The 27,600-nt window shown below is 44.5% G+C and overlaps 1 protein-coding gene across 2 annotated transcripts in view; it reads left to right on the plus strand.

Annotated features, from left to right (window-relative positions):
• LOC311138075 (E3 ubiquitin-protein ligase PDZRN3-B-like) overlaps nucleotides 1–27,360 on the plus strand; it is a gene marked incomplete at both ends in the record, with an annotated part of 133,616 nt that extends 106,256 nt beyond the window's left edge. For both annotated transcript variants that reach the window (XM_084172731.1, XM_084172732.1), the window contains 7 exons: nucleotides 21,592–21,845; nucleotides 22,745–22,832; nucleotides 24,516–24,614; nucleotides 24,965–25,027; nucleotides 25,139–25,240; nucleotides 25,394–25,510; nucleotides 25,816–27,360. In XM_084172731.1, the coding sequence (XP_084028857.1) occupies nucleotides 21,592–21,845; nucleotides 22,745–22,832; nucleotides 24,516–24,614; nucleotides 24,965–25,027; nucleotides 25,139–25,240; nucleotides 25,394–25,510; nucleotides 25,816–27,360 (2,268 nt within the window). The remainder of the gene's footprint in view (nucleotides 1–21,591; nucleotides 21,846–22,744; nucleotides 22,833–24,515; nucleotides 24,615–24,964; nucleotides 25,028–25,138; nucleotides 25,241–25,393; nucleotides 25,511–25,815) is intronic.
• Nucleotides 27,361–27,600: the final 240 nt, after the last annotated feature.

Raw genomic sequence — 27,600 nt, forward strand, 5'->3', positions numbered from 1 at the left:
AACTACCCACAACAGCCCACGATGCCTACCTATAATACCTAATAATATACAGCCCACGATGCCTACCTATAATACCTAACTACAATCTAAATACATAGTTTAAGCCTTACTCGACAAAGCCCAAGCTATGTATAAAGCCAAACTTACCCGACGCCAGCTGTCTGGGTGGCAGACAAGAAGACATCGGTCTTCTGCAATCAGTAGCTGTAATTAAGTACAGTAGCTACTAACTACCTAACGTTAATGCCTCGGATAATGAGGTTAGAAAAACAGTTGAATTGTAGGTAGCTAGCTGGCTTAATTACAGGTACTCTTAAGCGTGAAATAACATTGGAAACAACTATCCACAGTTGCTAAAAGTTACCAGTAGCTACCCGCTAGCTAGCTAGCTTTGTTGGTCCAGGTAGTGGGTTAGCTAGCCTCGTGCTTCGCCGGGCTCCGCCGAATACAATACTTATCTACAATAATTACCTACAATAACCTACAATAACTACCTAAGTGAACTACCTACAATACCTAACTACAATACCTACCTACAATCTAAATACATGGTTTAAGCTTTACTCAACACCATATAAGAAGCCAAGCTTACCTCCTGCTAGAGAAAACAACTGTATGAAGTAGTGTGTGCAATATTCTAAAATAGAATACCTACTGTACATTACTATACATTTCGAGGGTTGGTATTTATTGTTATGGAACTTTAACACTTGCTGGAACATTGATAAATACTGTCTACACTGGCTGGAAATGATCAGCCTAGCTTCAATCAGCTGTTATGACATTTGGGTCAACACCACCCAAGGTAAAGATGACCACTTATATAGCTATCATATGAAGCAGACACATGACCTACAGCATGGTCAATCAAGTTAATGTTACCAACATTTTCGGACTACTAAACAACCACTGATTTAGAACACCGGAGAGTTACCGTAAATCGAAAACAGGAGCTGGCTCCACTATTCCAGTACCTTTCAACTTCAACATTTCAACATCATCAAATCACCTATGCTTAGTCTAATACAGTGACAACTTAAAGATTCCAGAAACAATTTAGTCTAATCAACGTAAGCTTAATGTCATGGTACTGATTTGTGTGTGTGTGTGTGTGTGTGTGTGTGTGTGTGTGTGTGTGTGTAAGTAGAAAAAACATTTTGACTCACCATACCCTCGCCTTCATGTTGCCAAAATGAAAATTTTGAAACACAGAGAGACGAAAGATACATTTATTTGTTTCATTTTATTTTTTATTGGTCCATTTCTGGGGGAAGCCTGGCTTCCCTTGGCATCTATGAATACACACCACTGGTAGGCGCATGGGTAAATATAGAGAAGAATAGGGAGTAGTAAGAGCTCTGTGACGTTATATATATTTTTTAAATGTAGTCATTTATCAGACGCTCTTATCCAGAGCGACTTACAGGAGCAATTAGGGTTAAGTGACTTGCTCAAGGGCACATCAACAGATTTTTCACCTAGTCGGCTTGGGGATTCGAACAAGCAACTTTTCAGTTACTGGCCCAACGCTCTTAACCGCTAGGCTACCTGCACTTATCACGCAATGCGTCATTTCATTACATAATTTGCCTCAATGGGTTATTAACCTTTGCCAGTGTACTGACGTGAGCGGCGGGTTGCCCTTTTCCCAGCACTCCCCAGCATAGGCCTTGACGATCACTGACAGCCAAGTGACATCAGCCTTAACGGGCCGATGTGTCACTAATTGCGTGAGTGGAGCAGAGGCGGAGGGGGTACGACAGCGCCACTCAGACAGAGGCTCTCTGTTTCTGGGAGGGCACTGCCACCCCTCGTCGAAATAAGCAGAGCCACCCCCGGCGCCCCACTATCTAACCCTAATTGTCATTACAGTTTGGTTGGCTGCGTGGCACCAGAGCGGGCACCAAGACCCATGCCAGGTCTGCCACACTGGAGCCTTGCGGTTGTCAGCTCAGGCGCTGGAAAGGGCAGCCTTTGACTTAGCATGGCGACGCCACCGAGGACCCAGAGAATGGCATGTCACTTACCATCAGTGGCTCCATTGGCTGAAGCTTCCTTCTACATTTTAGGCAGCGTAAACATTTGATCTGTTTATTTGTTTGTTTGTCCGTCGGCCCACCCAATCGGAGAAAGAATAGTTTGGCTTTTCCTAAGAAAGAATGTGAGAAAGGTCATGGTGAAAAAAAGCCTTAATTGAACCCGGGGCATGAAACATTTAAGATTCCCTCTACTGCTTTGTTTTATGTCAACCTATTTTATGAAAAAGCTATAGAGCATTTCTGTGGACTTTGTGTGTCTAATCCGACATTGTAGATGGATGCCTTTATGTGGCTCTGTGCACATGGGACTGGGCTCATTGTCACCATGCTAAAGCATTTAAATGAAATGTCTGGAACAGTTAAGACTGACAAGCTCTCCTGGCCCCCATAAGAGGAAGTCATCTTTGTTTGCAGTGACTACAAAAAGCCTCCATGTCACTCATTTTGTCCTCAGCACAATAGGCGTATTGATTGTTAATTAATAAAACTTCCGCTGGCATAGTCTGTGGTTAGCCCCCCCCCCCCCCTTTTAACTCACCCCATCATATTGGGGCAGCCTCTCATGATTATTCAATGAGCTGCTGCTTAATATGCATGAGGGGGTGTATATGGGCTGAGCAGAGGCGCTGGCTCAGAGTGAGGGAGGGAGTGAGTTCGTGAGAGACAGACTGAGAGTAGAGCGAGCTTACTCCTACTCAGACACATACCCACGGACATGCGTGCATGACTGTCTGCATAGCCTTCATGTAAATCCTTTCAGCGAAACCTATTTCCTGGGTGAGTTGGCGAGACGGAGCAGCCTGGTCAGGGGCAGCTCCATGTGAGCCAGCAGCCCAGAGAGAGAGACAACTTGCCTGGCTGACGAGAGCAAGACTGTATGGTGAGATTCCTCCACCATGGGATGCAGCCTCTGTACCATGCAGAAGCCTGAGGAGCAATACAAACTACTCTATGAAGTCTTCCAGGTAGTGTAACCAAGCCACTTCTGCTCTCTTCTGAACAGCTGAACTTTCAGGGCTGTTAAATCACTGCTGATGTTAACTCAAAAGGGTAGAGGTTCTACAAATGTTTTGTTGTCTACTGCGATGTTAATGTATTGAATGTGGTGATTCAAAGTCATACTTTTGCATTACGTCTTGTAAGTACTGATTTATTCACTAGCTGGGATTCTTTTTCAGTTTGATGTGGTTGTAGATTTGTTGGCTTTGTGTTGGCTTTGTGTTGTAGTTTGGTGTGTTTTCTTTGCGTTGTCTTCTCTGTTGGTTTGATTCCAGTGTGGCTAGGGCAGATTGAGTGACAGGGTTGGAGTATAGTAGAGTATAGTATTGGGCAGTTGTGGCTGCCTGCCTGGCTGGCTGGCTGGATCCCCTCTGGTGCTGCAGTAGAGTGAACTCTGGGCACGAGGTCACGTAGGGGTGATGAGGAGGTCTTGATAAAGGAGGACTGATGGAGAGCTGACAGCTCTCTGAATGTGTCTGTTAGTGTGTGCTGATCATAACCCACCTCCTCATCGTCAACTGACTCCTGCCACTTCTGACTTTAACCCCTAGTTCACTTCATTTAAAAATGTGTTTAACACTAAAGTCCTTAGTCTGCACATTTTTCACTATGATAATAGACAAAAGGTATTTGATTAATGAAAACTATGTTTTTGTTGTTTTGAACAAGGTTAATTTATCAATGAGGAATGAATCATCCCTTGTCCCTATGTTTAGATACACTGAGTATACAAACATTAAGAACACCTTCTCTTTCTATGACAGACTGACCAGGTGAATCCAGGTGAAAGCTATGATTCCTTAATGTTGTCACGTGTTAAATCCACTTCAATCAGTGTAGATGAAGGGGAGGTGACAGGTTAAAGAAGGATTTTTAAGCCTTGAGACAATTGAGACATGGATTGTGTATGTGTGCCATTCAGAGGGTGAATGGGCAAGACAAAATATGTACAGTGGGGAAAAAAAGTATTTAGTCAGCCACCAATTGTGCAAGTTCTCCCACTTAAAAAGATGAGAGAGGCCTGTAATTTTCATCATAGGTACACGTCAACTATGACAGACAAAATGAGAAAATGTTTTCCAGAAAATCACATTGTAGGATGTTTAATGAATTTATTAGCAAATTATGGTGGAAAATAAGTATTTGGTCAATAACAAACGTTTCTCAATACTTTGTTATATACCCTTTGTTGGCAATGACACAGGTCAAACGTTTTCTGTAAGTCTTCACAAGGTTTTCACACACTGTTGCTGGTATTTTGGCCCATTCCTCCATGCAGATCTCCTCTAGAGCAGTGATGTTTTGGGGCTGTCACTGGGCAACACGGACTTTCAACTCCCTCCAAAGATTTTCTATGGGGTTGAGATCTGGAGACTGGCTAGGCCACTCCAGGACCTTGAAATGCTTCTTACGAAGCCACTCCTTCGTTGAATTCTTGCTTGTTTGTAGGTGACCAAATACTTATTTTCCACCATAATTTGCAAATAAATTCATAAAAAATCCTACAATGTGATTTTCTGGAGAAAAAAATTCTCAATTTGTCTGTCATAGTTGACGTGTACCTATGATGAAAATGACAGGCCTCTCTCATCTTTTTAAGTGGGAGAACTTGCACAATTGGTGGCTGACTAAATACTTTTTTCCCCACTGTAAGTGCCTGTGAACAGGGTATGGTAGTAGGTGCCAGGCACACAGATTATTGTCAAGAACTGCAATGCTGCTGGCTTTTTCAGGCTCAACAGTTTACTGTGTGTATCAAGAATGGTCCACCACCCAAAGGACATCCAGCCAACTTGACACAACTGTGGGAAGCATTGGAGTCAACATGGTCCAGCATCCCTGTGGAATGCTTTTGACACCTTGTAGAGTCCATGCCCCGACGAATTAAGGCTGTTCTGAGGCCAAAATGCACCCTTAATTTGGGCAGCCTTAATTTGTATGGATAAGTTATAGCCTTCCAGAAAATAAATGTATTAGTAGCCATCAAGCACACCATTCCTGGTTTTTGATGAAAGGCAGTTAGTTCTGTTCCAGTATAATACCAACGTTGAAAAAGATCACTTGGACATTGTACAGCCTAGAATAAAGGGGAATGGTAGAGCAGGGAACCAGTTGGCTCTTCAAAGTCCTCTAGCACCTTAAAGTAAAGTCAGTCTACTGCATCCCTTCTGTCCTCAGATGAACCTAATAGGAACAAGCTGCCTCTTGTACATTAGCTGCTGCTGCTATGCCTATTAAAAGTAGTAACTCTGTCTGGCAGGGAGAGAGTAGCTTCATTTATTAAATGTAGATAGAGTCAGCAATGTTCTTATGATGGGAAAGATACACTGATGTGTAGTTTCCTTTGTGGCCAGAAGGGGGTTCTTCAGATCAAACACATGACCATTCCCTCTAGTGTACACATACTTCTTCATTATCTTCTTCGCTCTACAATACGACTACTACACTCATAGAAAAAAGGGTTCCAAAAGGGTTCTTCTGTCCCCAATCTGTCCCCATCGGAGAACCCTTTTTGGTTCCAAGTAGATCCCTTTTTGGTTCCAGGTAGAACTCTTTTGGGTTTCATGTAGAACCCTACGTGTAAAGGGTTCTACATGAAACTCAAAAGGGTTCTACCTGGAACCAAAAAGGGTTCTTCAAAGGGTTTTTCTATGGGGACAGCCAAAGAACCCTTTTAGGTTCTAGATAGCACCCTTTTTTCTAATAGTGAATATTCATCTTAAAGCAGGTATGCACTACCAATGTGTTAATAAGAACACAACTAGAGATTGTGTCAGCAGACAAGGCTTTAGCTCCAAGTGTCTCACTCTGACAGACTGTGTTTTAGTCTTGTGAACAGAACCTCAGTAATGTTTTCTAGCTTTGGGTTTTTCTCTCTGTTCTTTCCTGAAGGGCACCAGCTGAGTGTTGTCAGCATATTACATACCCATTTAGTGAGCAGGGTGCTGCTGTGTGGCAGGCTGCATGGTGGCTATTTAAGTGAAGTTAATGAGCAAGCTCTGTGTGTATCTCCCTCATTATTCCCCAAAAAGCTGTTCTGTTCCCACCCATTAGTGAGAGATGACAGCCCCGGCCCTGTCTCAGTATTGTGTCTGCAAATCACCCTGCTTTGATCATTCCAGGGCTGGTTCAAAATGACTAAAAGGTTTTGCCCTGACTCGGGGACTCTGGGAAGGAAGGGGTATGTTTTTGTGATGCTAAATGGATTCTGGATTTGTGTAAATCAAACAGCTGATGTGATGAGGACCAGACAGACCCCTCTTCTTCTCCATTTCATGTTTTCACCCCCCAACAAAATAAACATGACAGCAAGAAGATGGCACTAGAGGAGTGCAGTGAGTTCCTTTGTTCCTCTCCCTCTCCAGCCACAGCCAGGCTGTCATTCTGCCTGCCAATTACTGTTGATTGGCAGGCTGTTAGCTGGCTGTTAGCTGGTGGAGTCCTACTGTTTGTCTTATGACACCCTCCCTCCCTCTGCCTTGCCCATTTCTCTTACCTGGAGGGAGAGCCACCTGACCAGACTGAGCCAGGCAGAGCAGACAAGCTGCTCGGCTGCGCTGTGTTTCACATCAAACCCTATTCATCACTGGTAGCTAACCTCAGACTAGCCCATTCAGCAACCTCCCTCCCTTCTTTCCTCTACGATCACACAGATAATGCTACATATGTTTCAACTTGAAACATCTATTTGTATTGATGCACCTTGACTTGAATGATAAACAATACGGAAGGATGTTGTCTGCCTTGGTTTCCCCGGGCCACTCTGCTGGATAAAAGATTAAGCATCATCTCAATGTGACATTACCAGTAAAGAAAAATATTAGCAATTCGATTAACCTTCCTTGCACAGTAAAACCGTTTTTTCTGCGTTGCTCAAGTCCTGTTTGAATGGCTCTATTTCTGTCAGCCATCAGCCTATGGTGTGAGAGCAGAGATGTTCTCGTTAAGGGTCCAGAACCCGTTAGCCATGCCGTCAGCCGTTCCAACATCTCTAATTGAGAACATAATGAAGCTCTTTGTTATGTCTTGCTTTTTGCGTCCGTGGCAGCAGGACGGTGGCTTATAAACCATGGGATTGTTGTGTTGTGCAGCTTCATTTTGGTCACTCACTCACTGTCCTGAGGAGTGTGCCTCAGGCCAGGGTTGAGGTGGTCACTTCCTGTTAGAACAGGACCTGTACTGTGACAGGGAGGGTGGTCTCAGGCTTCTAATGATCAGGGTGAAAGTAATATCTGTGGGTAAACATTGTCTTTTCACTGCCAGTGTCAGCATATATCTTCACATGGCTTCAGTCTCTCCATTATCCCAATCTGTGGATCAGACCTCAGGGCCTTTCCGTAAGTGAGTGCATGCATGCGTGCATCTGTCCGTCTGCACTCTGCACGCATGCCCAAGTTCACGCAGGCGTGTGCCAGACAGTGCCATGTGGCCACCTTATGGGAGAGTTCAAAAGGGTGTGTGTGTGTGTTTGCCCGCACGCCTGTTAAATTCATCCTATGGGGCTGGAGCTGGGGCTGGAGCTGTGGTTGTAGACAGAGATCATGGTAGATCAGGGAGGTCTGTGTTGTCTGTCAGGGAACCCTAGGATTGGATACATTGGGGATCAGGCAGCAGGCCTGTTTCCTCTACTGATAATACACACAGATCCTCTAGATCAGGGTGCCTAGCACACTGCCCACACCACGCAACCCTCACACACACACACAGCTCCCTGGGGGTTTAATGATACACAACACTCCCTGCTACTCTCTCTATTTCTCACTGTTTACACACACAAGGCATCGCTGTCCTTCTAGTCAGTTATGGATACGAGTCTCCGGTCTAGTGGGTGTGTCATCTCTACTAAGAATTACATTTTAACATAGTTGGTTTAGGAATCCCTGTTGAATCAGCAACCGTTGGTTGCCGTGACGGACGTTCTTTGCCTCTTCAGTTGACTCTTTTGAAATTGAGCGCAATAAGCCAAACACTACAAAAAGGCTTAACAGATCGTGTTTGAGTCATGTCTTTTAAACCATCTGCTCAACAAAAAATCCTCTGTACTATGCCAAATATGTGAAGATCAGTTATGGCATTGATTTCAATGAAGAAACCCTTTGAAAAGCCACTGTTTGGGAAAGAGTATTAGTTAGCAGCATGAAAGGCAGCCTGAAGGCAGAAGAAGTCCAGATAATTAGAGCGTTGAGCAGGGCAGGCTAGGTATGGGAGGGAAGGAGGGAGGGAGGAGGGAGGGAGGTACTGTCTCAGTCCCCCCTCTATGTAAACTTGACCCCTGGAACAGCCTGAACCCCACGCTCACTCCTCACAGCTGGAAAGGTAAGCACCACGCAGAGATGCAAGCTCTGCTGCTTTTGTCAGGGCAGTGAAGGTAGGGAGCTGGAAACTATCTGACAGTCCTGTCTGACTGACGGCTCTTAATCTCTCCACAAGTGGCCTCTAATGGTCCTGGCGCCTGTATGTGTTTTCGTAGAAGACCCAGGGCTTAATGAGAGCTCCAACACAAGCCCCCCATTCAGGCTCACATCCAGACGGGAGCTCGCCTCAACAACGTTTTCACTGCTGCTTGACTGTGCCGTCTTTACAGCTCGTTATAGAGGGAGAGTTTGTGAGTAAAGAATCCGATTTCATGCATTTGTGATCTGAGACAACTGTGAGATACTATTGGACCCCTAAGATCTTTCACTTCAAAATATTCTGATATTCATCAAAATTATATGAAAATTGGCCTTGTTCCAAAAACTGTCAGGACCCCTGTCATTAAAGCACCATGACATGTGGAGCTCCAGGACGGCTCTCCCACTCTTCCTCCCCCTCTCCCCCTCTCACCCTCTCCTGATAATGAGGCTTGACAGAGGCGGGGTGGGGAGACAAAGCAGGCTACGCTGATGGGAAGGCTGGAGGAGCCCACTACACTGTTTTTAATAACAGGCATGTTCACCCTGGTGCGCCTCCACATCTGTTCAAAACTGAAGCAGGTGGCTGGCAGCCACAGGGGAGCGCTCCTCCTCGTACAAGCCCCTGTCCCCCCCCGTTCCTCCATCCCCCTGTCCCCCGTTCCTCCGTCCTCAGTCCAAGCCTGAGGATGGCACTGAGGAGCACAGACACCATATGTAGATATAACAACACAGACACCACAAACACACTCTGAAACAAGTTATGCAATGCACTCGGAATACATATCCCAAAGGAAATAAATGATCTCACTTCAATAAATTTTAATAGAAAGTTAGCAAAAATAGATAAGATCTTACTACCATGGAAAGGAAAATACCTGTCAATTTGTGGAAAAATCACCCTGATTAACTCTTTAGTATTATCCCAGTTTACCTATTTGCTTATGGTCTTGCCTACACCTAGCGAACAGTTTTTTAAGTTATATGAGAAAAAAATATTCAATTTTATTTGGAACGGCAAGCCAGACAAAATTAAAAGGGCATATTTATATAATGAATATGAATTCGGAGGACAGAAATTATTAAATATTAAAGCATTAGACCTATCACTAAAAGCTTCAGTCATACAAAAGTTATACTTAAATCCGAACTGGTTCTCAAGCAAATTAGTAAGATTGTCTCACCCAATGTTCAAGAAAGGCCTTTTTCACTTTATTCAGATTACAACCTCTCCCTTTCGAGTTATTTGAAAAGGAAATAATCTCACAAATATCACTATTTCTAAAACAAGCCATAGAAAGTTGGTTGCAATTTCAATTAAATCCTCCAGAAACGACAGAACAAATAATGCAACAAATATTGTGGTTAAATTCAAATATACTAATTGACAAAAAACCTTTATTTTTTGACAGAATGTTTAAAAAAGGTATAATCTTCGTAAATGATATCATCGGTAGGACTGGTGGAGTTATGTCGCACATGCAGCTAACAAAAACATATGGAAATGTCTGCTCTACCCAAAATTACAACCAAATAATTGCAGCCTTACCGCAAAAGTGGAAGAGGAAAGTGGAAGGGGGAGAAAGTAAGGAACTTGTCTGTCGGCCTTGCATTAAAGAACATAATTGGTTAAGGAAAACTGTGATAAATAAAAAAGTATATCAGTTTCACTTAAGGACCAAAGGATTGACAGCCGTCCCATATAGATTGCAAAATAGTTGGGAAGAGATCTTTGACGTACCGATCCCATGGCATAGTGTTTATGAACTGACACGCAAAACGACACAGGATTAAAAAATTTGAATCTTTCAATTTAAATTCCTATATAAAATTCTTGCTACCAATAGAATGTTATTTATATGGGGGATACAATCTTCCCAGCTCTGCAGATTTTGCTGTGAAGAGACAGAATCATTAGATCATTTGTTTTGGTTCTGTCCATTTGTAGCTTGTTTTTGGACACAGGTCCAGGAATGGCTAAAGGATTGCAATATGTACCTGGAACTAAATTTGCAGATAGCATTACTGGGTGATCTGAAAAGTCATAGTCAATCAATCAATAATATAATAATACTTTTAGCAAAAATGTTTATTTTTAATTCACAATCTGTAGAAGCAATGAGAAAGGTTCAGAACTTTTGTAAAACATCACAGTACGGTTGAAATATATATGGCAAATAGAAATCCTATATGGATGGTGTTAAGAGATAGATGGGAGGTATTGAATAGAGTTGAAGGATGGGACTAATAACAAATAACAACAAATAATAACAAAGATAGCTAATAATGTAAGCATACTGTGTCCATAATAAGTATATAGGTTGTATGTTGGGAGCTTTTGGGAAAGAGCACAGTTAGAAAGATATGGCATATAGAAGCAAACCGGATGGACATCATGAAAATGATCGGAGAGGTTGAGAGTAGAAGAAGTTCAGGAGCAAAAAATAAATAAATAATAATATATATATATATATATATATATATATATATATATAATATAATTATTGTAAAATGAACTCTGTCCATAAGGTGTAGATAGTAAGTATAGACCGGAAGTAGAGGCCTGGGCATTGTTGTTCACTAATTTACTCCAAGTAGGGAAAGGATGGTGTGGTTGAAGTATATATATATATTTTAAAAAAACATGGGGGATTGGAAGTGATGCAGACAATGACATTGATAGAAGATACAATCTATCTGCAATATTAAGCTGATCCATAAAAATAAAAAAATTATGCAATGCACTAAACACAGAGAGAGAATTGGCTGCCAATCCCTATAACAAGAAGAAGAAGAAGAAGAAGAAGAAGAAGAAGAAGAAGAAGAAGAAGAAGAAGAAGAAGAAGAAGAAGAAGAAGAAGAAGAAGAAGAAGAAGAAGAAGAAGAAGAAGAAGAAGAAGAAGAAGAAGAAGAAGAAGAAGAAGAAGAAGAAGAAGAAGAAGAAGAAGAAGAAGAAGAAGAAGAAGAAGAAGAAGAAGAAGAAGAAGAAGAAGAAGAAGAAGAAGAAGAAGAAGAAGAAGAAGAAGAAGAAGAAGAAGAAGAACCATCATAGTGTCAGATATGGAACAACAACTGATGCACAGTATCATAGAGCTTTCAAATCTCAGTGTGGTGTACTTCTACAGTTTGCTGCTTTCTGACTGGTTATCGTCAACCATTATTCTTAATTTACTCTCTGGAATGACATGAACATTATTACATTTTGCCACAAAGGCCCGGCAGTGTCCTGAAATAGAAAGACATCATCATTTGGACCCATATGTCCTCACAGATTACTGTGTGGGAAGACAGACAGACAGGTGGTACCGGTACAGAGTCAATGTGCAGGGGCACTGGTTAGTCGAGGTAATATGTACATGTGGGTAGAGTTAAAGTGACTATGCATAAATATTAAACAGAGTAGCAGCAGCGTAAAAGAGGGGGTTGGGGTGGGGTGGGGTGTGACGTCAATGCAAATAGTCTGGGTAGCCATGATTAGCTGTTCAGGAGTCTGATGGCTTGCGGGTAGAAGCTGTTAAGAAGCCTTTTGGACCTAGACTTGGCGCTCCGGTACCGCTTGCCGGGCGGTAGCAGAGAGAACAGTCTATGACTAGGGTGGCTGGAGTCTTTGACAATTTTAAGGGCCTTCCTCTGACACCGCCTGGTATAGAGGTCCTGGATGGCAGGAAGCTTTGCACCAGTGATGTACTGGGCCGTATGCACTACCCTCGGAAGCCGAGAAGTTGCCATACCAGGCAGTGATGCAACCAGTCAGGATGCTCTCGATGGTGCAGCTGTAGAACATTTTCAGGATTTGAGGACCCCCATGCCAAATCTTTTCAGTCTTCTGAGGGGGAATAGGCTTTGTCGTGCCCTCTTCACAACTGTCTTGGTGTGTTTGGACCATGATAGTTTGTTGGTGATGTGGACACCAAGGAACTTGAAGTTCTCAACCTGTTCCACTACAGCCCCTTCGATGAGAATGGGGACGTGCTCAGTCCTCTTTTTTTTCCTGTAGTCCACAATCATCTCCTTTGTCTTGATCACGTTGAGGGAGAGGTTGTTATCCTTGCACCACACGGCCAGGTCTCTGACCTCCTCCCTATAGGCTGTCTCATTGTTGTCGGTGATCAGGCCTTCCACTGTTGTGTTGTCGGCAAACTTAATGATGGTTTTCTGGGATAATGGTGTTGATGTGAGCCATGACCAGCCTTTCAAAGCACTTCATGGCTACAGACGTGAGTGCTACGGGTCGTTAGTCATTTAGGCAGGTTATCTTAGTGTTCTTGGGCACAGGGACTATGGTGGTCTGCTTGAAACATGTTGGTATTACAGACTCAGTCAGGAACATGTTGAAAATGTCAGTGAAGACACTTGCCAGTTGGTTAGCGCATACTCGGAGTACACGTCCTGGTAATCCGCCCTGCGGCCTTGTGAATGTAGACCTGCTTAAAAGTCTTACTCACATCGATTACGGAGAGCGTGATCACACAGTCATCCGGAACAGCTGATGCTCTCATGCATGCTTCAGTGTTGCTTGCCTCGAAGCGAGCATAGAAGTGATTTAGGTTGTCTGGTAGGATTGTGTCACTGGGCAGCTCGCAGCTGTGCTTCCCTTTGTAGTCTGTAATAGTTTTCAAGCACTGCCACATCCGACGAGCGTCAGAGCCGGTGTAGTACGATTTAATCTTAGTCCTGTATTGACTCTTTGCCTGTTTGATGGTTCGTCGGAGGGCATAGATTTCTTATAAGCGTCAAGGTTAGAGTCCCGCTCCTTGAAAGTGGCAGCTCTCCCCTTTAGCTCAGTGTGGATGTTGCCTGTAATCTATGGCTTCTGGTTGGGGTATGTACGTACAGTCACTGTGGGGACGACGTCATAGATGCACTTATTGATGAAGCCAGTGACTGATGTGGTGTACTCCTCAATGCTATCGGAAGAATCCCGGAACATATTCCAGTCTGTGCTAACAAAACAGTCCTGTAGCTTAGCATCTGCGTCATCTGACCACTTCCTTATTAACCGAGACACTGGTTTAGTTTTTTCTTATAAGCAGGAATCAGGAGGATATAGTTATGGTCAGATTTGCCAAATGGAGGGCGAGGGAGAGCTTTGTACGCGTCTCTGTGTGGAGTAAAGGTGGTCTAGAGTTTTTTTTTCTTCTGGTTGCACATTTAACATGCTGGTAGACATTAGGTAGAACGCATTTAAGTTTCCCTACATTAAAATCCCCGGCCATTAGGAGCACTGCCTCTAGTTGAGCGTTTTCCTGTTTACTTATGGCCTTATACAGCTCATTGAGTGCAGTCTTAGTGCCAGCATCGGTTTATGGTGGTAAATAGACAGCTACGAAAAATATAGATGAAAACTCTCTTGGTAAATAGTGTGGTCTACAGCTTATCATGAGATACACTATCTCAGGCGAGCAAAACCTCAAGACTTCTTTAGTATTAGATTTTATGCACCAGCTGTTGTTTACAAATATACACCGACCGCCACCTCTTGTCTTACCGGAGTCAGCTGTTCTATCCTGCCGATGTAGCGTAAATCCGGCCAGCTGTATGTTATCCATGTCGTCGTTCAGCCACGACTCGGTGAAACATATTACAGTTTTTAATGTCCCGTTGGTAGGATAACCTTAACCTTAGGTCGTACAATTTATTTTCAAATTATTGAACATTGGCTAATAGGATTGATGGAAGAGGCAGTTTACTCGCTCGCCGTCGGATCCTTACAAGGCACCCCGACCTACGTCCACGATATCTCTGTCTCTTTCTCATGCGAATGACAGGGATTTGGGCCTTGTCGGGTGTCTGTAGAATATCCTTCGCGTCCGACTCATTGAAGAAAAAATCTTAGTCCAATACGAGGTGAGTTATCGCTGTCCTGATATCCAGAAGCTCTTTCTGGTCATAAGAGACGGTGGCAGAAACATTATGTACAGAATAACTTACAAATAACGCGAAAAAACACACATAATAGTACAATATAGGGCTGTAAAACGGCAGCCATCTTCTCCGGCGCCATTCAACTAATGTTAATCCATAGAAGACGCAATCTCAATTGCACTCCACACTGCCCTCACCCACCTAGATAAGAAGAATACCTACAGTTGAAGTCGGAAGTTAGGTTGGAGTCATTAAAACTTGTTTTTCAACCCCTCCACAAATTTCTTGTTAACAAACTATAGTTTTGGCAAGTCGGTTAGGACATCTACTTTGTGCATGACACAAGTAATTTTTCCAACAATTGTTTACAGACAGATTATTTCACTTATAATTCACTGTATCACAATTCCAGTGGGTCAGAGGTTTACATACACTAAGTTGACTGTGCCTTTAAACAGCTTGGAAAATTCCAGAAAATGATGTCATGGCTTTAGAAGCTTCTGATAGGCTAATTGACATCGTTTGAGTCAATTGGAGGTGTACCTGTGGATGTATTTCAAGGCCTACCTTCAAACTCAGTGCCTCTTTGCTTGACATCATGGGAAAATCTAAATGAATCAGAAGAAACTCTGGAAAAAAATGGTAGAGAACTCTGAAAAAAAATAGTAGACCTCCACAAGTCTGTTTCATCCTTGGGAGCAATTTCCAAATGTCTGAAGGTACCACGTTCATCTGTACAAACAATAGTACGCAAGTATAAACACCATGGGACCATGCAGCCGTCATACCGCTCAGGAAGGAGACATGTTCTGTCTCCTAGAGATGAACGTACTTTGGTGCGAAAAGTGCAAATCAATCCCAGAACGACAGCAAAGGACCTTGTGAAGATGCTGGAGGAAACAGGTACAAAAGTATCTATATCCACAGTCAAACGAGTCCTATATCGAAATAACCTGAAAGGCCGTTCAGGAAGGAAGAAGCCACTGCTCCAAAACCGCCATAGAAAAGCCAGAGTATGGTTTGCAACTGCACATGGGGACAAAGATCGTACTTTTTGGAGAAATGTCCTCTGGTCTGATGAAACAAAAATAGAACTGTTTGGCCATAATGACCATCATTATGTTTGGAGGAAAAAGGGGAAGGCTTGCAAGCCGAAGAACACCATCCCAACCATGAAGCACGGGGGTGGCAGCATCATACTGTGGGGGTGCTTTGCTGCAGGAGGGACTGGTGCACTTCACAAAATAGATGGCATCATAAGGAACGAAAATTATGTGGATATATTGAAGCAGCATCTCAAGACATCAGTCAGGAAGTTCAAGCTTGGTCGCAAATGGACAATGACCCCAAGCATTCAGTGAGGGGAAAAAAGTATTTGATCCCCTGCTGATTTTGTATGTTTGCCCACTGGCAAAGAAATGATGAGTCTATAATTTTAATGGTAGGTTTATTTGAACAGTGAGAGACAGAATAACAACAAAAAAATCCAGAAAAACGCATGTCAAAAATGTTAGAAATTGATTTGCATTTTAATGAGGGAAATAAGTATTTGACCCCCTCTGCAAAACATGACTTAGTACTTGGTGGCAAAACCCTTGTTGGCAATCACAGAGGTCAAATACTCTCCCGCCTGACCTCACTAATGCTCTTGTGGCTGACTGGAAGCAAGTCCCCGCAGCAATGTTCCAACATCTAGTGGAAAGCCTTTCCAGAAGAGAGGAGGCTGCTATAGCAGCAAAGGGGGGACCAACTCCATATAATGCCCATGATTTTGGAATAAGATTTTTGACGAGCAGGTGTCCACATACTTTTGGTCATGTAGTGTATATCCTGATGCCTAGTCACCTTACCCCTAAACATATCCAACCCTATCACTCCAGTATCCATGCACATTGTAAATATGGTATTGGAACTGACCCTTGTGTTCTTATTCTTAATTTCTTCTTTTTGTTCTACCTTATGCAATTTGGTGTACTACATTGATATTGATTACTGCATTGTTGGGTTTAGAGCTTGCAATAAAGGCATTTCACTATACTTGTGCATGTGACATTAAAACTTGAAACTGTCCCATGCTGCACTCAGGCCCCTGGTGTTAAGTGTTGATGTGGTGAACAGGATGTGTTTTACTGTGACCTGTGGGGGCCACCTGGGACCCAGAGCTTTAATTCCCTGTGTGAAGATGAGGATGCCACAGGTGGCTCCTGTAGCCCTGCTGCGATCCCTGCAGGATACAGCTTGATGCCATCAGTCACTGTCATTTAAACAGACAAGTCTATTTTGATTGGGTGTGTTTGTAGCGTGTGTCCTGGCATTCTGGGAAGATTGAGAGAGGAAGGCATGGGTTACACACACAGCAGCTTTTTCTCTGAGTGTACTACTATATCATCTGAGATGATGCCGTCCTGAGTAAATGATGGTAGAGCTAACAGGAGATGCTGCCTGCTGTCAGTCCTCACAGGGGGTGTGTAGAGAAATGAGCCTGTGTGTGTGCTGCTGCTGCTGCTCAGGGACTGGGACTGGGTGACTGTGGGCCAGCAGAGGGAGATAATGGTGTGGTCCTCTGTAGCTCAATTGGTAGAGCATGGCGCTTGTAACGGCAGGGTAGTGGGTTCGATCCCCGGGACCACCCATATGTAAAAACGCTTTGGTTAAAAGCGTCTGCTAAATGGCATATTATTATTATTATTATTATTATTATAGATAATGAAGGGTGACAGAGCCCTGGGTCTCAGCCCCACTGCCGGTGATTACTACCCCACTGGGTTGAACCCTCGCTCCCCTTATGTCTCAATCTCCTGCCCTCGCTGTGGAGCAACAGTTAGAGGCAGGCAGAGTCAGAGACTGCTGTGGTATACTGCCAGCAGACGCACTCCACTCCCATCCTCATGTTATCCATGAGGGTAACACACAGACTCGACCTCATGGCCAGATGTTCTAACCTGACCAGTGTAAACCAATGTCAGACAGCACAGCCTGGTTCAGAGCAGTTCTCAGTCATCTCAGTTAAAACCGTTGTTCAAATTGTAAGTGAAAGGTGCTTGTTCCGTCAGTGTGGGAAACTAGGAAAGCCCTTCTTCTTGATCAGCACCTTACATTGAGCTCATTAAGAGGAAGGCAGCAGAATGCCTAAAGGAAGTGATTCTGGGTATTTTATTGATCTACTGTGGATAACAGAATGTCCCATGCTTATATCAGATTAGGAGCAAGTAAACAGTAGTGTATTTTTCAGCCTGCCATGCTTACTAGCGGCATTAGTTTCTCACTATTTGTTCTGTATTCCTCTGTAAGCCTGCCAGCTGCAGTAAATAAAGACTGCTGTATTTTTAACTCTCAGAGTATGGAAAGACTTTCCCCACAGTCAGTGAAAAGAATAAAACCCACACAAACCACGCACACTCAGAACGAGACCATTACCAAGCTCACCAAGCCGTACTGCTTTTATGTTGAACATTTTAAAACGTGAAATAAAAGAGGGATTAACTGTAGTTGGGAACTGAATGAACCCACATTGAGAAAACGCTTCCGCTGCCACTGAAGCAGCTATAGGCCCCCTGAAACTAAACCGTCAAGTCTTTCTGTTAAAAACAATGCAGACTTTTAAGAATTTTCTTAAGAAGTGAACCATAAAGAGAGCCTTTAGAGAGAGAAGCGAGCGCTACTCATGGTCCCTTCTGAACAAGTGTCTATATAAGAAAGATTAGTTGGAGCATGAACAACTATATAAGAGAGAATTCTAACATGTTGCATTGTATGCCTTGCCTCAAATCTGTAGTTTTTGTAAAGCCTTTCCAATATAATATTTTCATCAATAATACTCAAAGTTATACACGTCCACTTGGTGCTGTTGATGTTTCTTCCACATTACTTGAATTCTCTTGAGGCAGACCCCAGCTGCACTATTGGGCTAGAATGAAAGTGACTGTTCTCGCAATTTGACAGATACGCCTATTTGGCAGCAGGTCAGCAATCAGGGAGCGACTGATACACACACACACACACTACACACACCTGCTGCCTTCATGCCAAAGTCTCAATCTGGATTTATTTGCATTCCAGGGGTGTTGGGGGTGAGTGAGGTTAAGGGAGGGTGGCTGGTCTGTTCATTTGTGTTCCTCATTACCTCCAGGACGAGACAGACAGACATCTCTATCACATGTCAGGGTCGTCCCCTGTAGCTCAGTTGGTAGAGCATGGTGCTTGCAACTTCAGGGTTGTGGGTTCGTTTCCCACGGGGGGCCAGTATGAAAATGTATGCACTCACTAACTGTACGTCACTCTGGATAAGAGTGTCTGCTAAATGATTAAAATGTAAAATGTAATGTCTGAGGTCCAACATTCAGCTCATTTTATGGCCAATGATAAAATGCAGAACATTTAGTATGCTGTAGCATACCTTCTCGGACTCCTTTCAAATGGTGTATTATTATCCGGCTTTCGAAAGGAGACAATCCCCTCTAGAGTCTGAGCCAGTGATCTGATGTGATGTCTAAATGGAAGGAAACAGGGTGTGAATAACAAAGGAATGGCCCTTAGTGTCTGGACAGTCAGAAATACACCAGGCATCTGATTCAGACCTCATTAGTATTCTTTGAACAGGGAGCAGAGCTGAGCTCACTGCCCTCTTGTCATTACATTGGATTTACGAGACCCTTCACTGAGGGAGGGCTGTATGAAAGGTTTACACAGTCATTCTACATGTCACTCATTGCTGCTTTCAGTCAACAAAACACCAGATTCTAGTGCTTGGCATAATGCTCATGTGAACTTTGCAGGTGATAACATTTTAGAAGTGGGTAGATTATTTTACTGATAAAAAGTCATTAACTGCTGTTCATTACAGTTTAAAGAGTATTCCCAGATTCATTTTCGACAACCAAATGTGAATGCTTGGAGATAAAGGCTTAAAAGGTACATGATTTCGCTAGAACGGCGCTATAGCGAGCTGTGCATAATGTTTGGGTCTTTATTAGTGCGCTGCACTAGGCCGTGCCATGTCAGAGGTGAGGGTAGTGGTGAATGGAGGCCGTGGGACCCCCTTCCTGCCTTGTACGGGACGCCCCCCATTGAGGGCGTTGAGGCGGAATGCTCCAGCTCTGCAGGAGGGGCTTGGCTTTGTCTCTGGGTCACTGCCTTCAAGAACAACTGGGATTCCAGGGCAACCAAGCCTGTCTGAGAGAGACAAGACTGTTCCTCAAATCTGATCTGAACAAACACTGCTAACCCAGAGAAATGGACAGAGTGAGACAGAGAAAGGTGAACTTTGTTTTTACTTTTTTGTTTATAGCCTATGTGTGTTTGTGCACAGATGTCTCCAAAGCCTCCTTCTCAACACTCGTCCTCACATAACTTTTTTAAAGTTTTTTTTTTTCAATTTCGTAATGATTCGGCACATCTCTTCTCATTCCATTTTCTCTCAATTATTCAGTGCAAATTGTAAATGGAAGTTATTACTTTTGGCCAAGTTGTGATGTTGGAGAAATGGAAGTTGAACTAATTTGAGATTATCCAATTACCCTCTAGGCTGGAATTAGCGTTAATACTCTGGTTATTAGTGAGTACATAACCTCTTCAAAGTTGAAGTGCATAATGTCCCCTCCTCCTCCTTATACACACACACACAGCTCAGTGCTCTGTGGTGATGTCTTAGCATGGAGCACATTCTAAGATACAAGTATTACCACAGAAAGTTGGCAAATTCTCCCAAATACTTGGGACTGGTGGCTATTATAAATTAGTAGGTATTAGACACAAGCATAACCAGACTGGAACCAGAATCCAGGATGGCACACATGCCATAATTAAGTCACAGGGACAGGGTTGACATTGCTGCTATCCCTGTTCTACAGTATCCCAGTTAAGCCTGAAACCTTCTGCTGTGAATTAGAATGAGACAAAAATGGCCAGAGGAAACAGTATCAACCAATTTCACACTTTTCAGAAAATTAATCCAGAGAGAGAGAACGAGAGAGGGAGAACATGTCTAATGAGCTCCAGAGGTATACACCTGGACATCAGTCTTCTCAGTGAGCTCACAGTGGGCTATCTTGGCCCTGCCGTGTGTGTGTGTGGAGAAGCAGGCAGGGGGAGAGGAGAGCGTGGCCAGTCTCTGAAATGAGAAGAGCCCCGGGCTCAGATCCTATCAAAGCTCTCACACGTCCAGGAATCACAAACGAACAAATTCCAAATGCTGCGCTGATTGAGAGTGGAACTGGCGGAGGCTCTGGGAGAGGCCTGATAAGCCGAGAAGAGAGGCAGGCTGCTGACCCAGGGTGCCGTGCAGCGCTGCTAGCAGGAGGACAGCCCATCTCGTGTGGTGCTGTCTTGTCTTCCTGACATCTTAATGAAGTTCACTCCTGTTTTGTTGTTTTGGCTGTTCTTTTTGGGGGTTAGGGTTTGGTATAGGATTTTTGCTCTGGTAAGCATGTAGGCTACACAGTTCTCTGTGTTCTTTCTTTGTCATGTTTTGTCACGTAAAAACATCAGGGATAGCTACACGTTTTAATGAAATTATATTGTCCTATACTGTTTTTACTATTATGTAAGAACCTAGACAATGCATGTATAACAAACGGTAAATCCCTCATGAGATACAATGACACATCCACTTCATTATAAGGATTGAGAAGGCAGAGGGAATTTACTTTAGTGGCTCATCCCAATTTAACTAGCTTCTTCTGTGTGACAGTGCAGTCCGGCCTGCTGCTGAAATTAATCACACCAGGTTAACATACTGCAGTAGCCTGGCATAGCAGCTAATCTTTGAGTGGAGCTCAGATTCTTCTTCTTGATGAATTAAAGAGGGGCTCAGTCCTAATGAAAGTCCTATTCTGCTCGGTCGGGCTGTGTCCCTGTCAAACAGACTGAGGCAGTAATAAATTATCGCACACCACTGTCAGGCTGGAATACTCTCCTCCTGGGTTTTTGTGGAAATCCACAGACACACTCATCCAGTGATCTGATGGTGTAATCATCTACAAGATTATGGTATCAGGGCTGATGTAGCATGAGGAGGGAGTTTGGATCATCTTGGAGATGTACTGTATCCATCTACTTACAATAAACCCCAGCTTGTGAACATGAAAGAGAGATGGGGGGAAGCAATAGAGAGAGATGAATAGTGTAATTTAAGTATGTCTCATCCCCTCATTTACTTTGTGTGTGTGTGTGTGTGTTACAACAGTGTGCTGTGTACAAGCAAACTGTCATATAGCCATTGAAAAAGAAATACTTTTCAAAGTCAAATCCAGACACCTCTATAGTTAACCATATCCTGTCTCCGTCTGTGTGTGCAGGTGAATGGGAAGGACCTGTCCAAGGTCACACATAACCAGGCGGTGGAGGTTTTCCGCACGGCCAAGGAGCCCATCATGGTCCAAGTGCTTCGCCGGGTCCCCCGCCCCAAACCCTCCATCCCTGCCTCAGACACCCAGGTGGTAGACATCAGCACCCAGACAGACATCACCTTCCAACACATCATTGCCCTCACCAAGCTGCCTGCCGCCGCCCCCACCGTGGCTGTACTGGAGCAATACCTAATGCCTGAGGAGTGAGTTACAGCACACTGTCCTATCGGCTGGGTTAGAGTGAAGGGGAGGGACGGGGTTAAAAGACAAGATGATTCCTTTCCTTATTTTCTTTCATTCATGGTCACTGATTGGAAAATGACTTGATAGGCAAAATCAGTCTGTTGAAAACTACCCAGTCAGTAAAGAAAAGGCTCAGGTAAAGGAAGAATATTTGGATACAGTGTCACTTTGCCAGTTCATTAAAACAGAATGTTCTAACTAAAGTTCATGTGAATGTTACAGCTGTCACTTAGTGAGATATCAGGTCCTGGGGCACATGGTTAATGAAGATGGCCTTGTTAATTTGTGTTAGCATATTGAATTACTACCTGTCTGTCGTCCACAAGCTGTGTGTCTTTGTGGCCTGGAGCTCACGGTCTATGTGTGTACAACATTATTGGTAGGAGCAGTTGCTCTTTAATGGTCAATCATTATTATTTTAATTGGTTTCAGTCAAATTAAAAACATAACATTTTAATTTCTGATTAACCTCAGGCCAAAGACACTTCATAAAACTTGATTTAAGATTCCACTTTTACAAAATAATGTGGGCACTTGTTTTCCATTCTCAAGTCACAAAAAAAAAAAAAAAAAATACATTGTAAAGTGGTGATCCCACTGGCTATAAGGTGAATGCACCTATTTGTAAGTCGCTCTGGATAAGAGCGTCTGCTAAATGACGTAAATGTAAATGTAAATGTAAGTCATTTCAAATGTAGCAATAGAATAAGATCTAACTGAAAGTTCTCACTGGTAACACTGTAGGAACAGATGAATCATGACAAGCCTTGTAAACGGTAGGAACAACAGTGTTATTAGTTTCTGGAGGTTGGTCTATTTCCTATATAACTGTCTTTATTGTGTTGAATTGCTTTCATAGGCATTCCCCTGGGCACGAGTACTTTGACCCCAATGATTTCCTGGAGGGCATGCAGCTGGAGATGGAGCGAGAGGAGCTGGAATATGAGGTAACAGACAGACGACTCCTCTCTACCCATCTCACCCTCTATTCTTCTCCCACTCTCTCCTCCTCTCTTCCTCTCTACCCATCTCACCCTCTCTTCTTCTCACACTCTCTCCCCCTCTCCTCCTCTCTACCCCTTCTCTCCCTCTCACCTTCTCAATGAAGATATACATTAATACATCCAACACTATATCCCTCCAGCCGTGTCTTCATCCCAATGGCTCTGTTAGCCACCAATAACTAATGCCCATTCTCCCAATATATCACCGTTATTGATGATCTGAGCCCATTCTAGTCCCGTAACGACACTTTAGTATTTAGGCCAGACAGGAGTCGAGTGACTTGTTTGCTCCATAGTACCCCTGAGCAGATGCGAAACGGTGACATCATTACTTACTTTGTGACAATGCCTAATGTGTCTTTGCATTGGAGGGGGGCGTTCAGAGAGGCTTATGCACTGAGGAGAATTACTGTAGATGGCACTGATAATAGGAAGCAGAGTGATCGATCTGATGATGCACATTAACAATGGTGTAATGAATAAGGATGTAGCCGGGAGATAGACTCCAAGGTCTCAGGGTGCTCCTCCTCTGACCCCTGATTCCCCTCCTCTCCTCCCCACCAGTGTAGTGCATTAATAACCTATCACCAACATGAAGCCAGAGAGCAGAGAGAGAGGTGAAGTTTATGCTGTCCAAGCCAAGGACAGATGCACAGCACACAGACTTCCTGCTCTGACCCTGTCCTAGACCCAAGGTCTATCTGATGAAGCCTTCTAGCTCAGAGCCACTGATCTCAATGCTGTGGACAATGACAAAGGATCCAGTGGCCTCCTTCTGTTGGACCTTAGTTTAGTCCATGGCTGATGTTCTCCCTGTCTTCCTTTCTACTGCAGTACAGTAAGATGACGCTGTTGGTACTCTCTGAGTTGTTATGAAGGGTTTCTGTCTCAGTCCCCCCTACCCTGGTTTTTATAGATGCTTACACTGGAATGCTGGTGCTAACATATTTGCATAATGATGTTATGCTACATTTAATCGGCTTATGATGTAGTTCCACAACAAAGGTGTGAATGAGGTCTGGCTATCAGTTCAGATGAAAGGTCATTTTAAAGGGGTATTGTACTGTAATGGGACAGTAAAGGGAAATCCGCTGTAGTCAATTACAGATTATACTGTCTCGTGTGAAAATAATACACTTTACTCTTTTTTTGTGTGTTTATGGAAATCCTTCTGTTTTTTGTTTAAACCCTGTCTGAAACCACAGAGTATTCTATGTGTTCTGTTTTGGAGATTAGGGGGGATTTCAGTAGTCAGCTGCCATGGTAGAGAACAGTTGTGTTGGGGGGTTAACCCTCTCTCCACCTCTGACCCCGAGGCATAGGACAGCTAGTATCAGGGTCTGTATCTCACAGATTACAGGTGTTGACTAGTGACAAATGGGACACTGCTCAGCTGCAAGCCAGTGGATCATCGTTCATCCTGTCATTGTCCCCAAGAGTTACAGGGCATCGGCTTGAAGGAGCCATTATTGTGATTGATGGATCGTTGTGTGTGTATGGACCTATGTTGAACTCAATATACTGCTGGTTGTGTCTAAGAAAACAACAGCAACCATGGAACTCCACTCCACACATTGAGAGAGAGAGATCTGTGATGTTCAATTCTGTGTGTTTGCCTTGTTGCAGGAAGTGGATTTGTACAGAGCCAACATCCAGGACAAGCTTGGTTTGACTGTCTGCTACAGGACTGACGATGAGGACGAGACTGGGATCTACGTCAGTGAGGTATGTAGCACACCTATAGCCATGGCCAGATACACACATAATTTTTGTGTTGGTTAAAGTGGTTATACACGAGAAAGAAACGAGACAAGCCCTTTCCTTGGTGCCCCCTCCCTGGTATACTGTTGTCACGGTTAGGATGTAAAGAAGAAAAAGTAATAATGGGTGCTGGTTGGATACAACTTCATTTATCATCTTGTGGTCACTATAGTAACAGACAGAACACAACCTGAGTTAAGAATATCAAAACCTGCAGAAAATAATTCTCAGAACTTTGTTTCTTTATGCTGTGTCTTTCCTCTGTGACTGAAAGTCTGCTTGAAATGAAAACATGCCCTGCTCTATTTCCTTAGATTGACCCAAACAGCATCGCTGCAAAGGATGGCAGGATCAGAGAGGGAGATAGAATTATCCAGGTAAGGATAAACACTCTCAATACTTACAAGGAACTTTATAATAATATATTATGCATTACCTTTTTGGAGCCCGACTCTGATTCCATTCCTCCTCTTCTTTTCTCCATTTAGATCAATGGAATTGAGATCCAGAACCGAGAGGATGCTGTGGCTTTGTTGACCAGTGAGGAGAATCAGAATGTGTGCCTACTGGTGGCCAGACCAGAGATCCAGGTAAACTCACCACCCACCTCCTAGACCCTCTCTAGTACTAGGCATGTATAGACTGTATTAGTCTGTTTCCTGAGTTGTACTGTAGCCTTAATTGGCAGAGACTAACGTCCTCCTCCCTCTCCCTCCTCCTCTCTCTTGTCCCCTGTGTCCCAGCTGGATGAGGGTTGGATAGATGACGACAGGAACGACTTCCTGGATGACCTCCACATGGACATGCTGGAGCAGCAGCACCACCAGGCCATGCAGTTCACCGCCAGCATGCTGCAGCAGGTACGGTACAGCAGCCAGCATAGAGCACTGTAGACACACACAGTACACACAGCCTGAGTCAACAAGATGGCTCGATCAATCACAGATTCACATATGCTCACCTGCATGTTGCTGAAGATGAGCCAATTCCAGACAGGGTAACATATGCTCAGTTACCATAATGGCCCACATTACTTTACATACTGAAATGTAGTAGCAGTGATGTGGTTAGGTTCACATAGTCAATAATAAGTACAGAGAAAACTCATCTAATAATGTGTGTTAAAAGGTTATTAAATTATTAATCCTATTGTCTGGTGTTGCAGAAGAAGCATGAGGAGGATGGTGGAACAACGGACACAGCCACCCTGTTGTCCAACCACCACGAGAAGGACAGTGGGGTTGGCCGCACCGACGAGAGCACGCGCACCGACGAGAGCACGCGCAATGACGAGAGCTCTGAGCAGGAGAACCTGGGGGACGACCAGACCACGGCCTCCAACACGCTGGGCAGCCGCAGGATGCTGACCTATAGCCAGGACACCCTGGGTAGCACTGACCTGCCCTTCAGCAGTGAGTCCTTCATCTCTGCAGACTATGACCATGCTGACTTCCTGGGTATCCCCGCCGACGAGTGCGAGCGCTTCCGAGAGCTCCTGGAGCTGAAGTGCCAGGTGAGGAGCGCGGGGGGCCCCCAGGGCCTGTACTGCCAGAGTGCCGGGTCCGGAAGTGCCGAGGAGGGGGTGGACAAGGAGCTGGACATCCTGAACGAGGAGCTGCGCAGCATCGAGCTTGAGTGCCTCAACATCGTCCGGGCCCACAAGATGCAGCAGCTGAGGGAGCAGTACCGCGAGTCCTGGATGCTGCACAACAGCGGCTTCCGCAACTACAACACCAGCGTCGATGTGCGCCGCCACGAGCTCTCCGACATCAACGAGCTGCCCGAGAAGTCGGACAAGGACAGCTCCAGCGCCTACAACACCGGAGAGAGCTGCCGCAGTACCCCCCTCACCCTGGAGCTGTCCCCAGACAACTCTCTCTGCAGGGGGGCAGAGAACCAGGGCGAGCCCGGGGCCTACAGCAGCACAGGGCTCAACAACAGGATCCTCAAGCCCCTGCTGTCTCCTGTCCAAGAATCCGATGGCCCCAGCAGAATCAGGCCCTCCTCCTCTAAGGAGTCTGAGTGTGGCCTGCAGGCGGAGGAGACGGAGTGTAAGCTGGGAGAGTCTACTCACAAGCTGGCCCAGCCCCGCTCCCCATACAAACATGCCCACATCCCGGCACACGCCCAGCACTACCAGAGCTACATGCAGCTGATCCAGCAGAAGTCTGCCGTGGAGTACGCTCAGAGCCAAATGAGCCTGGTCAGTCTGGTCAGCCGCAGTGACCCTGTGACCCCCGGAGACATGCTGGAGCCCAAGAAGGAGTGGAAGGTGAAGATCCGCAGCGATGGCACACGCTACATCACCAAGAGGCCCATCAGGGACAAGCTGCTGAAGGAGCGCGCCCTGCGTATCCGCGAGGAGCGCAGCGGCATGACCACAGACGATGACGCCATCAGCGAGCTGAAGATAGGACGGTACTGGAGCAAGGAGGAGAGGAAGCAGCATGCGGTGCGCGCCAAGGAGCAGAAGCAGCGCCGCGAGTTCATGAAGCAGAGCCGCGCTGACTGCCTGAAGGAACAGGCCAGCCTGGATGACGACAAGAAGGAGCCCAACATCATCGAGCTGAGCCACAAAAAGATGATGAAAAAGAGGAACAAGAAAATCTTTGACAATTGGATGACTATCCAGGAACTTTTGACCCATGGTGCTAAGTCGCCTGACGGCACGCGAGTGTACAACTCCCTCCTGTCCGTCACCACAGTGTAGTAGGCAGACAGGACAGGACAGGACAGGCCTGGGGTGTAATGTACTGTAAATAGGACACTACCGATTGGGGTAGAGATTCCTGCCTCGTTCAATGTGGCAACATTTTGTAAATATAAAACAGGTAAAGCCTTTCTGAAGGACCTTTTGGCCCCTGCGGGTGGTTGAGGGATACTTTACAGAGTGTTCCATGGATGGACGTTGAAGATTATAATTGACAGGATAAGGATGATAAAAGACTGT

This window comes from Coregonus lavaretus, assembly GCF_964263955.1.
Source record: "Coregonus lavaretus genome assembly, chromosome: 12".
NCBI classification, from domain to species: Eukaryota; Metazoa; Chordata; class Actinopteri; order Salmoniformes; family Salmonidae; genus Coregonus; species Coregonus lavaretus.